The sequence below is a fragment of the Sander vitreus genome, chromosome 9, assembly GCF_031162955.1.
Source record: "Sander vitreus isolate 19-12246 chromosome 9, sanVit1, whole genome shotgun sequence".
Taxonomy (NCBI): domain Eukaryota; kingdom Metazoa; phylum Chordata; class Actinopteri; order Perciformes; family Percidae; genus Sander; species Sander vitreus.
Genome location: NC_135863.1, coordinates 7,483,325 through 7,497,870, shown reverse-complemented (window position 1 = coordinate 7,497,870; position 14,546 = coordinate 7,483,325). Strand labels below are relative to the sequence as shown.

Here is a 14,546-nt window from a genome sequence, read left to right as displayed (position 1 = left end):
TCATAATGATGACGGTGTCATGTCAGTCTTATGCACACCCCTTCAAATAAAGTGTTACTGAAAAAAGTATTATTACAATAATTTCTCAGGATAAGTAAAGTTGCACATGAATAATCATAATAATCATATAATCACATTTATGTTTTTCATATCTGTCTTCCTCAGGGTCCTCTGGAGGTGGCTCAGGTGTTCCTGTCAGAGATTCCTAGTGACCCAAAGCTGTACAGACACCACAATAAGCTACGTCTCTGCTTCAAAGACTTCACAAAAAGGTATGGATGAATCCACATATGTACCTGTGAAACGTGTTGAAGGTTTGTCTGAAGGACACAATATTTAATATGAGAAAATTGTCTTGAAATTTTTGTCATCAATATCTCAAAATAATGAGAAAAGTATGTAATGTAGAAAAGAACTGTTTGATTAGTCCAAAAACTGCTGTTTATATTTCATGGGTTCGTGTTGACTTCTGTCCAGAACACAGCGTCTATTCTAATGGCTGCTTTGAGAACTATTTTACCAGTTAGCTGAAAAGCGAACGTTGAGCTACGCCTATCGATGACAACCTTACCACGACTGTATAAGTATGTGTTTCCCCTACCAAAAAAGACAACTTGTTGTACAGAATCTACATGACAGTATTTGCTTTGCTGAAGGTGTGAAGATGCCCTGCGAAAAAATAAGAGCCTGATTGGTCCAGACCAGAAAGAGTACCAGAGGGAGCTGGAGAGGAACTATCACCGGCTGAAGGAGGCGCTGCAGCCCCTCATCAACAGAAAGATCCCACAGCTTTATAAACCTGTACTGCAGGTCAACTCACACAGGTAGGAATGAGCAGGGGCACTGTAATTGTTTGAGAATGTAAATAATATTTCGGGGTCTTAAAAAGAAGAGAGAGAGAGATAGATATAGATATAGATAGATAGATATATATATATATATCTATATATATATTATTATTTATTTTTTTATTTGTGCGAAGAGGTTGTATGCTTAAGTTTATGTGAATTGTATCATTGTGTTGGCACGTAGTGGGATTCTGTGTAGTTTATTTGTGGAATTGCCCTTAGACAACCATTCGCATAACGATCGTTTACTCGATTACTCACTACCGCCACACTCTGAGGTTATTTATAGCGTCAATACCACTTATTCATTATACTACTACTTTTTATGACATACTATAGTAGGATTTTTTTTATCACATGCTATATTATGACATTTTTATGACATTCTATACTATGACTTAAAGACATACTATACTATGACTTTTTTTTATGACTTTCATAATTTTTAGGTCATACTATACTATGACTTTTGTATTTTTTTTTTATGACATAATATATTATGACGTTTTTATGACATTCTATACTATGACTCAATGACATAGTACTATACTATGACTTTTTTATGACATACTATACTATGACTTTTTTATGACATACTATACTATGACTTTTTTATGACATACTATACTATGACTTGTTTTATGACATACTATACTTTGACTTTTGTGACTTTTCTTATGGCATTCTACACTGACTTTTTCATGACATTTTTACTTTTACGTTTATACTATGAATCTTTTGTAACATTTGTTACAACATACTATACTATGACTTTTGTGACTTTTTATGACATACAAGTCCCTTGTGCTTTGTTCCCTTTAGTTATTCTCTCTTACAATCAATAAGATTGAATGTAAGTTAAAGTATGTGTCTGAACCTGTGAGAACTCAAAGTGGCGATGAGGTCTTAAGAGGTATTCAAAATAACTTCAGGATTCCTGCATATGTAATGTTTTCGATGTGAAATTAAATAAGTCTTTGTTTTTGCTTCTGTAAAAATCCTGCAGCAAACGGACAGCTTGACAAGGTAGTTTGGAACTTTCAGACTTAATTTTGTGATGCTGTTTTAAGTCTCTGTCCCGTGTTTGAATCATTATGTAAGGACATCTTTAGTCCTCTCAGCCATACAGTCTTACTATTCTTCCAAGCCAGGTTTCTTTTTAAAAACAATTTTTACACAATACTAAAATCATTGGACTTGAAGGCCAGTGCCTTGTTCAATTTAAAAAAAAAATTGTCTGATGATCTTTCTTCTGTACTTCTTATTTCCAGAGATTCCTTCAGCAGAATGAGTCTTCGAAAGCTTGACATTTGAAGATGAAGACCACACACACACACAACAGAAATTGCAATATTAATTTATTCTTGAGTGTAAATAGGAGTGTCTTGAAGGTTGGTCAGTGTTTCGGAGAGCGTGCTAAAAGAAAGGTTAGAAGTGTTGCAGCTTGGTACGTCATTCCAGTGTCTTAATTTGTTTACAGACAAACTGTTAAATCAGAGGGACAAACAAGTGGATCTTAAAGATTAAAGAGATACCTTGGCATTTAGAATTTTTCTTTGCTATCCATTTGTCTCACAAGAGGGACACGTCTATACATTTGTCCCTATGCTACCAGACAATAATAATAATGTTGGCCTTCGCTTTTGAAACCAACAAAATCTGCTGGATGTAAACTAACAAGCCACTGAATATAAGTGCCAAAAAACATTTTTTCTGCAGAAAAGGTATGATTTTAAAAGTCAAGGTGTCTATTTAATTATGTACTGTGTCAAAAATCTGTATTCAACTTCATGTGTGCACTTTTTTTATTTACGGTGTAGCAATGCATTTTAAACTTGAAAGTTTATGTAATTCAAAACGGTTGGGGGGGGTGAGGAAAAAATTAAACATGCAAAAAATGGTACCATTATTTATCATGATGCTTTATCATTTTAAGTTGAACAAATGTTTTAAAGTTAGGTACTTTGAACATCCTTGTATAATTTTATGTAGTTTTGTTTCGTTTATTTTAAATATTTTACTAAATAAATATTTTAATGTTCAGTTCGATGTATGCTGGTCATCTTGCTTCCTAATGTGTCATTTTTGTGTTTATGTAGGATTGTTATGTTGGAGAAATGAGTAAGATGTGAATAAGAGTATCACCAGAGAGGACATGTGAAAAAACTTTATTGCTTATAGAATGAACCTGCCACCATTAATATAACAACAGAATTAGGTTTAGGAGTTTACAGTAGACAGCCGTTGTTTGAGGCTGTTGTCATTATATTTAACCAGATCTGTAAGCACTTTGTTAAATTCCATAACTTGCTCTGGAAACCTATCCCATGTATGTATGTATGATTCATACTGAATTAACTGAATATGGCCCATAAAGGGGATTACTCACTAAGCTAAATATTCCCTGAAACCATGATTGGATTTATAAACCCTCTGCTGTAGAACCTGAAGTGAACGTCACCTTTACTGGATATTTTAATGACTATTTTTCCAAACAAAGACATGACAAGACACTGAACAAGCACAAAACAAATTCAATCCTTTATCAATAGGAAGGTCTTATGAGCGTTTACAGGGACTCAAGTTCTGAGAGTTTAACTTTAAATCTTCCATAATTCCCTTGCTTGTCTGTGAGCACCTGAACATGAGAGAGCAGGCTAAAGTGTCTAAAAAAGAAATGCTGAAATTCAGTAGTTCATGCCTGAAACATTGCGTGCCATGTGTAGATGTCTGAGTGCAGACGTTCAGATGTGTCAAATAGATTTGCCTCCTTTCAAACTTGTTTTAGTCTCATAAATATGTCCCTGTGCAATTCATTCTTGTCAGATTACTGCTCTAAATGTTTTGTGCTTGTTTTGTCTAAAACAAACTAAGATCCTTTTCTTAAAAGTAGAAAAACAGAACTGAAGGTAGGTCATATGCTGTGGAAGTCAGACTCTCACTGAGTGGGGATTTGACCCTTCCTTCTCTAAATTAAGAAACTAACTCTTTACATAACACATCCAGATTTCAGATCCTTGTTTGCACATTCACATGAGCAAATTGATAGTTACACACTAAATTAGATATGAAAGATGAACAAGGCAGTTTTTTTATAATCTTGCTGAACGTATATTATAAAAACTTTTACAGCTAATTGAAGAAATATACATTTTTAAGTTTCATGTATCGACTCTGAGTTGGCACCTTAAAAAGCTTCTGTCTGGACTCAGCGAGAAACTTCTCACCCTGCTATTTGAGTATAAATTATGGTACCGACAAAATATGTATAGCTTGGCATATATATTAACATCTCGTTGCGTTTTATGTAAACAAAAATTGCCATTGTAAAAGTCACAAGTCAGTCCAACGCTAGGTTTTTTTTTGCCAGAATAGAAAAAGTGTAAGGAATCAGTGCAAAACAGAAACTTTTTTGAGGAGTTGGTATGGGAAATATTTGGCTTTTAGTTGAGTAAGCTATTCCTAAACACACACACAACACCGACTGCCTCTTGTAATTGCATATGAATTTTTAGAAACTTAATCAGCTAGAAAAAGACATTCTCCAACATTTTGAATTTTCACTTAATTACATTTTAGTTCAAAAGTGCTTTTCCAAATTGTAAAAAGCAAACATAAAACCTGACGTGTGTAGATGACAGAAAAAGTTTCAAAGCCAGTGTCCAAGAAATAATAGAACAGACAGCAAAAAGGCAGGTCACTGTACTTAAGTTTACAAAGGCAAGAGTCACCCAAAACAAATAAAAAAAACTCTCAAAAAAGGTGAAGTAATCCTAGCACGTAGAAAGTTAAATCCCTATTTGTCGAAGTATTTCTAAAATATGACTTTGAGCCTAAATTGACAGACTGAGGTGAGAGTCCACAAAAGGATCTAACAGCCTTGGTCCCACATGGAGACCAGACTGTTTGCTCTTCAGTCCGGTTGCTAATATGACTGCCACAGTATTCTTGGCAGTGTTTCTAGTATTGCAAAATACTTTGTCTGGGTACCCAGCTGCCAAAGAGCATGTCTGACACAACATCCCCCCCCACAGTGTTCATGTTAGCGTCCGTGTTCAGGCATCCTTCTGTAGAACAGCAGGTACGGTGTCGATGACGAGGACGTCTCAGGAGAGCAGGCTTGCAGGAAATCCTCCTCCTCAAACAAACGCACCTCAGAGTCATCAAACAGCAGCCATTTGCCCTCATATTCAAGGAGGTTGTTCAAAGCCTGCTGCTCTGTGGCCTCCACGCTGCCACAGGAAGTTGTTAATTCCTCCTCTCCTACTCTAGCCTCCTTGTTTAGTCCTGCTTCAGTTTTTTGGCCCGAGCTGTTGACGGGTTTCCTCCGTTTGGATCCCTCGGTTGAGCCACTGCTGGCTGCTTTGTCCGTGTGTTTGCTGCTCCCAAGCTCACAACTAGACAGACTCCTCTGGCCCCCCAGGAGTCCAACCCCGCCCTCCGACAGCTTCTTTCCTCGTGTTTTGCTGCTAGCCAAACTCGCACCCCTCTGACCCCTCGCGTTCAGGCTGAACGACACCTCTCCATCATCGTAGTCCAGTGCTTTGTCTTTCACCCGTGTTTCCTCTTTACTTTCCTTCTCCTCTTCCGCGGTTTCTTTCCTGTCCTGCAGCAAGAGCTTCGCATCTTTCAGATCAGACATGTGGACGAAGGCAGTGTAGTGGCCGCTGCTGATGGTGATACCACTATGCATGACCACAGCAAACAGCTGATAGCGTTGACCATTGGTGGACGAGGGCCGGGTGCACCACTCCTCCAGAGACAAGGTCAACGGGGTTTGCAAGGGAGTGTTCACTTTAGACAGACCTGCGTATGGGTCCAAGCTGGGAGGAAAAGAAACGGGGAGACAAGTAATAATGTAATGAAATATGTATGAAAAACACGCACCACGATCCTGTCACTGTATTCAAGAAGAGACAATTCAGAATTTAGGTGAGACTTTTCCTGCTCTATTCCTGTGTAACACCAAGCTTCATCAGTTTACAGTATGAGAAAGTGCATAGTATATGTCATAAAAAATAATATATACTATACTATAACATAGTATGTCTGTGCTCATCATAAAAAAAAAAAAAGGTACTGCAGGACATAAGTGAATCTACAATATTTTGTTAAGAAAATACTAAGACAGAAAACTGACTGAAATGAACATTAAATGTGTTTTGCATCAACTCACTCTAAACTGTTGGCAGAGAAGCGCTTCAGGTGAATGGTGATCACTTCAGGAGTTTTGTCAAACAGCAGACTTCTCTCGGCCTCTGTGTAATGATGACACGTCTCGCAGAAGTATTTGTCCTCCCCAACAATGCGCTCCACTGAAGCAAACTGGGCGATGGCCCATTTCAGCGTCTTCACCTCTGGTTTGGGATCAGGAGAGACTGGGGGGGTGGGGGGAGGATAGCAGTTATTGAATTAATCATGTTATTTTTCATCTGCAATGTGGTCTGGAAGAAAGAGAAGGGTGTACAGATAAGATTGCACACCAATTTTATTTAGCAGAGGGTGACATTGTAATAAAAAAAAACCTGCACTGTGCAATCATTTTAAATGATTACCTATCTTAGCCAAATTGTTTACCACAGCCCATGCTTAGAGCTTTCAATGAATCATGGTACGGGGACTTTTTATTAGACTGGGCGCAAAAAGCTGTTGTACAAATGGTAGTTCAAAGTAAAACTCCTCACCCTCAGAAAGGTCGTCTGGGCTGCTGGGCTCGTCATCGAGCACTGGGACACTGATGTCCTGGAAGTCCTCTCTCCTCTCTGTGAAGCTCTCACACTCCAGACAGCGAGTCCTAAGAACCAGCCGGCCCTGGAACAAGTGCTCCATCAGGTCCAGGTCCTCTGGATAGGACAGAAACACAGTTGGATTTTATGTCTGAGTCACATTTAAACTCATGCTGATTGCTATTTCGCAGGGCAGAGAAACTCCTACTACAACTGTTTGATAACTGCTTTTACAATAAAGTAACCCATTAAGAGAGAAACAACACTAAAACCAACATAAGAAAGGCTATTTGAGGCCCCATATACACCTTGATTATAATAACTTGGCTAAATCACATTGGCACACTTTGTTCTTAAAGGCTAAACCCAGCGGCTGTAAAAAAAATAATAATAATAAAAAATAAAAATTCCTTGAGTGAAAATAAATACGCAGATCTCTGAAATCTCTGGAAAGTATGACCTCTTAATTCTCAATTTCTTCATAAGTTACTAACCTGTCAGTTTATGAGTTTGATTTTTATCAATTCTACTTAATGAAACCTTCATTTCCAGCACCTGGCAAAATACAGTAGATCACCCATATTAAATCAATACTAAATAGCGTTATCTTGCTTAAGTACTGCTATTGTCCTATTATTTTTAGAGTAATCTCATACCGTGAGGTTTTACTGCCTTCTTGTCTTCAGCCATGTTTTGTGGTGAACTCTCCTCACTGGTCTTCTCATTCGGGCTTTGGTCGCCGGTCAGTCCATTCTCCTGCTCTGGTTTGTTTTGGTTCTTCACACTCGCGGAGCTGATCTTCCCCACACTGAGGAACTTGGAGAAAATACTCGGCTGTTTCCCAGAAGGCCTCAGCCAACTCAGCTTAGATCGCTTCTTTCTTTTCCCATCAGACTCTTTAGGTGCCTGTTCACCTTTCCCTTCACTGTCACTCCCTTTGTCCTCCTCCCTATTCAGTTTCTTCATCCCTTCATTCTCCGCCTCCTCTTTATCTTTGTCTCGGGTGACGTCCATTGTGATGCCACTGGAGGACTTCCTCTTGGAGCGAGTGAGGGGTCTATTATACTCCTCATCAGATTTCTTAGACTTGACAGATTTTGACTTCTTTTTAGCATTTCCCACTTCAGTGTCACTCTTTCTCTTGCCACTGACTTGGCCGTCCTCTTCTGTGGGAGTTTGGGATTCTGTCGCAGGGCTGCTTGAACCCAAATGGACACCAGCCTCAAGTTTAACTTCAGTCTCGTCGGCATCCTCCCGATCCAACTCCTTTCTGATGGTGACACAAGCCTCCTGGATATTTCCCAGGATGCACTGCAGCACCTCCTGGGCGTCATGCTGAAGATAGCCCTCATACATGGGGTTCAGCTGCCTACAAAACACGTAGAGCAGTCACTCACAATTAGTTCACTGATGGATATTAAAAATAAAATGTACTTATTGACTGTTGCTCAAATGAAAATAAGTCATTTTAACAGCACAGATTTGGGCTTCACAACTTAGTATTTAGACTTTTTTTTAATCATTTAAATTAGTTAAATATAATAAAAAACAGCCCATGCATTTATCACAGCAATATTCAATATATATTATTATATTCTTATCTATAGGTTTTGTTGCGCAGTTTCATGCTAGCGGTTAGCTTCTAATTGTATTCATAACTATAAGATTTGGGTGCTTGATTACAAAATGGTTTTATAAAAATCTAAACAATGATGATGATAACGAGGTGGTTTACGAAAAATGTTTCTTAAATAAAAGAACATACAAAATTCTACTCTGCACACTGTGCACAAACACAATATGTTTAAAGTGTAGTTTTGTCCTACACTACTCACTCACTCATTTGGGTAGAAATGAGCCACTTTAATATTGGAATGCATCATTTGGAAAGCAATCATTCTGGGCACAATTTATAATTCAAAATAACCCAATCATTACCTGAGTGTGTGGAGTATTTTTCGAGGCGGAGTGGCGAGTTCTCCATCACTGAAGCTGTCGGGGTTTAACAGAAAGCTGGACTGCAGCTGCTCCACTGATGCTATCAGACCGTTGAAGCTCCCCAGGAGCTCAATTTGAGCAGACACATCTTCAGCCACAACTTCTGACTGCTGAGAAATCAAATAAAAATACACATTTATAAAATAAAAAGGCTATTTGGATTGCAATGTCATATACAGTGGCTTGCATAAGTTTACACGCCCATGATAAAGTTGACTAAAAAGAGGAATAAAAAAAAAAAAAAAACATCTTTTTGAAATTCATCTCAATGCCTTAATTAAAAACCTCACGATTGGCATGGGGTACTTTCCATATTTTAATTCCAAAGGCCAAGGGAACTTTATCAGGATGCAGAGTATCCTGGATCCATGAAATAACTGGCCTTTAAAAATACAAATCTGCCTGCCTCTATGGGAATTTAACATAGGGGCGTGTATACTTATGCCCCTGTATTTTAAGGAAGAACATTTATTTATTTAGGATACATTATTCATTCACAAAGAAAATTGGGTGTCCTTAAAAGGTTGGATTTTTCCTTTTTTTTTTTTTTTTTTTAATTAAGGCATTAAGATCAATTTCCAAAAGATTTTTTTTTTTTTTTTATTCCTCTTTTTAGTCAACTTTAGCATGGGTGTGTAAACTTATGCAAGCCACTGTATACTTCATCAAGCTTAGAAGGTCTGGACACAATAATAGGAACACTTGTGTTTCATTGCACTACATTGTACAACAGCCCTAAAATGACTTGTGCAAAGCTTCCAATTCTTAATTAGTGGTGTTGATTGAATATGTTCATTTCTGAACCCGATGTTTGCAAAGAGAAACCGTTTTTTTTTTTTTACAGCCATTCACAAACTATACTCCAAACCCCCCTCCCTCCCTCCCACCACCATTTTACCGATGTGAGATAACTGCATTTGCACTTCAAAGTCTTTTTAAAGCACTTTATCTTATATATTTTATCTTATTGTGAGTGTGTGTTTGAGCAGAGTGAAGGAAACAGTTGTCTTTTTTGAGAGAAATCCCCTTGTATGCGAGCACGCAATGACAACAAAGGCATTCATTGGTTCAAATGTAAATTTTCTGAAACTAAAAATCTCATTTGTATTGTACCAACCTCTTCGCTTTGATCAGTTTCTTCCTTTGGTTTGTCTTTTCTTTTAGACAGGTTGTACAGTTTCTTTACACCTTCTCTGAGCCCTGGGCAGTAGTACAGCACCTGCAGCAACAACCAGACATCAACAAGATTAGTCAACATTATTCAACCTTGACTTCTTTACAAAAACACTTCCTAAATATAACTTTCTGGGCAGAATGTCCCTCTTTGAACACAATCGAGTGACAAATACATTTTTAATACAACATAGACTACAACTTCGACTGTTTCACAGGCATACCAGCCAAGGCATGAAAACCAGCAGGGGTGACAAGGCCCTTACATTAGGTACATGATTGTTTGTCCATACTCCCCAGCAGTATTCCTGATAATATCATTAACTAATCATTAAACACAACCTGGACCTGGATGAGCAGCAGAAAATGGATAGATGAATGGATGCATGGATAAATTGACCATTTAAAAAAATAACAATTACAACTAATCCACATATGAATTGTATATGAGCTCAGTGGTCTGGAATAGTAGTACTGGGAATTTTCCAGCCAATATTTGCTAAAATTACATACAAAAACATTTTATAACTAACGTTAATGCATATGGCAGGCTGAAATAACTATTCTAATCTAATCTAAGACTGTAATACCTTATAAGGCCTTTTTTGGATTAAACTAAATTGAACAGTTTAAGCCTTTTCAAGACTGCGGACATGTTTACAATATAAACACAGTACACAATAATAACATGAGTAGTGAAGTAATACAACACTGAAAGGTTTTCTTCTTCCATACTGCCTAAGAGGCTGCCTTATTGTTTGACAGGTGGCCTTCATGAAGAATTGCCTCGCATATATTGTATGTTCTTTCCTCTACAGTCTCTTATTCTAAACGAGAGATGAAATATGACCCCTCTATTTGAAAAGGTGCTGAGATCAAACAAGTGCCTGAATGTGTGATAAAAAAAAACACCAGTGCCTGTCTGTCTCTGTACAACCGAACCCTGCCAATACAGACAAGCCACAGTGAGGAGCAGCCACTTATCTACAGGTTTCATCTCTTCTACATCAGCCACAGAAGACACCATTTTGACTACTATGCCAAACATTTGTGGCAGTGTCAATGTTCAACTTTATTCTAGGTGACAAAGAAAGTAATGTTTAATTACTTCATGAATGATTTCCTGTTAAGTTGCTTTGTAATTATTTATGCAAAAACAAAAAGCCTTCATCATGACATTAGGCGTTATGACTTGTTATATTATATTATACAACACACACACACAAAAGTAAAATCCAAGACGGTCAGATGAGACGTGAATCACAATTTATCAATGTAAACAACTTATAATGTCCAATGCTTGATACAGAAACTGCTTTTCATGAGATAAATACAGACCCTTTTCAAATACAAATGACGGTCCTGGTTGCCTAAGTTTAATACTGAGTTGTTTAGTCAAATACTTTGTGAAGCAATATCTTTTTTATACATATATACATATTAGGGATAGACCGATTATCGGGACTTTTTAGTCAGTTTGCAGATTATCTGTATCTGTGTTTTATTTGCCTGATAACCGATAAAGTGAATTAATTAAAAAGTGCGTTACTTCGGCTCCGCTACAGCTCTGTCTGTCCCTCTGCTTCGGTTTCACTCACCACTGAGTCTGACTTAATGTCCCGCCCACAACACTATCTGACTATCTTTTATTGTTTATTATGTTGAAAATTTCTACCTTATTAAATAATTGCTTCAAGCATTTAAACAAAGTTTTGCGTTGGAGTTTTAAACATTCCAAAATATTAATTTTGACTTGAAGATTTTTATTTTCACTGTAAATGCACATCGGTTCCAAATATCGGGTATGGGTTTCATCAACTACTAATAATCAGTAACGGTCTTGAAAACAGAGTATCGGTCGGCCCCTAATACATTTCCACTCTGTCCCTGGCGATGACCCACCTGTAGGATGCTGTTCAAATAGCAGGTGTTGCCCAAGTTGTTGAGCCCCACAAATGGCACCAAGGTCTCTCTCTTCTCAGATGGCAGCAGAAGGCCAGGTGAGGCTGGACATGGAGAGGGACCAGCGACCACCTGACCGCAGCTGCTAAACAGTGGAGAAGAAAACATTAAGTTTCAAATTACAAAGAAAAAAAACATGACCAGTTACTTGTTAGTGGTTCGATTTTTGCAGTTTCCCTAGGGCTGGCCAATATGGTTGCAATCATTATACACTGTTGTACATTACATTAAACTCCTAACATGTAGGGGTGCACGATTCAGAAAATATCACGATTCAATATCGATTTCTAGGCTCAAGATTCAATTCAAAAAACGATTCACAGTATGTAAATGTAGTTTACATATTCATGTGATTGCAGTAGACATACTTAAAAAAAATAAATAAAATTAACCGATTTTTAGAATTCTATGAATCGATTGAGCTTGAATCACGATTCAAATATGAATACCACTACTAACATGTATAACCAAATATGACTAACTGGCGAGTTTTTATTTACAGTTTGCCCAAAATCAGTAACATTGAAGAATGACATTTGTAAAACGATATCATGACTACAATTTCAACATAGTAAAACGTTTTAACTCTTTAATCTTTAAACAGTGTTGCAGGACCTTCAGTGGTCCTTGAATGGTCTTTAAGGTAACCCTTGCATATAAGGATTAGTCTGGGTTCCTCAGCCTTGTCTGGCTTATGACTATATTTTTAGCTCTCCTTTCCCCAGAAAATTGAACAAGGAAACATTTCTAACCAAATAGATAAATAAGATGGATATCCCTTATATATAACCATTAACATGCCCTCACAAAGGCTGTGAAATTAGCACAAACAAGAGTATAATTGAAATTGTTTGAAATGTGTGAGAATGACTGGCTGGCATGTTTTTGGGTAAAGAGTAAGAGGCAGCAGAAGGGTAATAAATTAGTGTTTCGAACTGTGTACGACCCTAACTAAATCACACATTGACAGCACAGACCAACCTTGCCTCAGGCTCCTCTTGTTCAACTGTTTTGGGTTCATCTGCTTGAGGTTCAGAGAAATCCAGAGCCCGTTTAGTTTCTTTCTTCTGGAGGAACTTCAGAGACAGTTTACTTCTCTTGATGGGGCTCCCTAGCGCCGCCACAACATTTTCCCCCTGCAGACCTGGCATCCTTTTTCCGGTACCTGGAGGGTGATTTTTCCCTCAATTTAATTCAAAGTGGCTTTATTGGCATGAAAGTTTCAATAACAATGTTGCCAAAGCATCAAAATACAATTTTTCCAAATATTATGTGTGTACAGTAGGTGTGTATTAATTTGTATTAATGTGTGTGTGTAACGTTATATTATTAATTTGTTATGTCGGCCTGATTTAATGTCCCTCCGGTCTAACGTTATCTCTCTCTACTGAGATTCAACAGCGCACCTCACTGGTAAGAAGAGGAAATACAGAATTTCGACAAGAGCGAAAGTAACTAGCTACGCACTTAGCTAGGTTAACACAGCGCGCAGTTAGCTAGCTAGCTAGCTAGCTATGTAACTAAAACCAAACTAACGTTAAATATAGATAAAAGTAATGTAACGTAAAACAGCTCTGGTTTACGGAGTTCAATCCAGTTACCAACTGAACAACGAATTGTATACAACGATAACCGGCTAACATGATTGCCCCTCAACATTTGAAATAGAGCCGTTAACATTAGCAACTGTTATGTTGTTATTATTAGCGTTAGGACATAGCAAATAGTGCACTTTGCAGACAACACCGCGAAAAACTGGGTCAAAACGATGCGGTGAAAAAGTGGGAGGAGAAAACAGGCAGCACGCCGTTTTTAGCAGTTCACTTAAACAAAACTAAACTCTAAAGATCTCTACAGCATTTTTACTCTTACCTGAATGAGTTAATGCACTTTGAAGTTTCATATATTTCACGAAATATCCAGTTTTCGAGCCATTTACTTGTTTGACGATTCAGACGGAGTAAAAACAGCAGTTGGCGCTTTTTCCTGTTGGAAGACCCCTAATGGTGGCTGGTGGCTACATTGCCAGTGAAACACCGACACACAACAACAAAACATCCGGCAAAAATGTTCGAATAACGGTCCCCCCTAATATTAAACTTAAACGTAATGCTTGCAAATGTGCGTAGACTTGTGTTAAATTATATAAGCAGAAAAAGTTACATTCCAGATCTCAGGCATATATTAAATTACCTATTTAAATTAGGTCCCCCGGGCAGTTTCAGAAGCCATTTTTGTAGTCCTTTGTCAAGCTGCGTCAAGTTAGATTGAATAACACCGGTAGTGGTATTTCTATGGATAGATTCTTCCTTCAATTTAAAGGTGAAGAAGTTGTTGGTTGAACATGAATCCTACACATGATCTTTAATTAATGAAGAGTCAAATAAAGCTACATCTAAAGAAGAAACCTTTTGTAAAAGCAGTGTAATTGCAGTTCAGATGATAACCTATTGTTCTTGTAGTTTTACAATCTTGGCAATCCTGAGATATCAGTCCTGGTTGGTTCTGTGTGAGTGAAAACAACAGAATTGTGCTGAGAGTTTAGCAGTCTGGAGCATAGAAATAGAATGAATCTCATTTTATTTTTATGGTCTTGAGTCTTGTTGTTGATAGGCTAGATTTCAGAATTGTTTGCATAGTTCAATTTTTAGTGTAAATGGAGAAAAACTGTAATACAGCATTTTTTCTGTGAAATGTCATCCCAGACACGCAGTTTGTAATACTGCAAATATATACATATTGCAATACTTTCATCAGTGGGCCATATGCTCAATCACCATTGTGTTACAACCTTCAGTGGTAGCCTAGATAGTGACTTAACAGACATTTATTTAATAGA

At 37.6% G+C, this 14,546-nt stretch overlaps 2 protein-coding genes across 21 annotated transcripts in view; one reads left to right on the top strand and one right to left on the bottom strand.

Annotated features, from left to right (window-relative positions):
- Positions 1–2,891, top strand: part of dock7 (dedicator of cytokinesis 7) — a 55,285-nt gene extending 52,394 nt beyond the window's left edge. For 18 of the 19 annotated variants that reach the window (XM_078258519.1, XM_078258515.1, XM_078258513.1 and 15 more), the window contains 3 exons: positions 166–272; positions 657–824; positions 2,120–2,891. In XM_078258519.1, the coding sequence (XP_078114645.1) occupies positions 166–272; positions 657–824; positions 2,120–2,162 (318 nt within the window). In that variant the 3' untranslated portion in view covers positions 2,163–2,891. Of the gene's footprint in view, positions 1–165; positions 273–656; positions 825–1,854; positions 1,875–2,119 lie in introns of all 19 variants that reach the window. The other variant, XM_078258507.1, reaches the window with a different exon arrangement.
- A 109-nt stretch (positions 2,892–3,000) lies between these two features.
- Positions 3,001–13,723, bottom strand: usp1 (ubiquitin specific peptidase 1). 2 transcript variants are annotated; one of them, XM_078258520.1, is made up of 9 exons: positions 13,580–13,723; positions 12,689–12,872; positions 11,648–11,792; positions 9,690–9,791; positions 8,513–8,682; positions 7,231–7,943; positions 6,533–6,691; positions 6,025–6,226; positions 3,001–5,671 (listed from the first exon to the last, which is right to left on the bottom strand). In XM_078258520.1, the coding sequence occupies exons 1-9, from the start codon at positions 13,608–13,610 to the stop codon at positions 4,891–4,893; spliced, it is 2,487 nt and encodes an 828-aa protein (XP_078114646.1). In that variant the 5' UTR covers positions 13,611–13,723; the 3' UTR covers positions 3,001–4,890. The 2 variants fall into 2 exon arrangements, with proteins under 2 accessions (XP_078114646.1, XP_078114647.1); XM_078258521.1 differs by having other exon boundaries at positions 11,648–11,789.
- Positions 13,724–14,546: the final 823 nt, after the last annotated feature.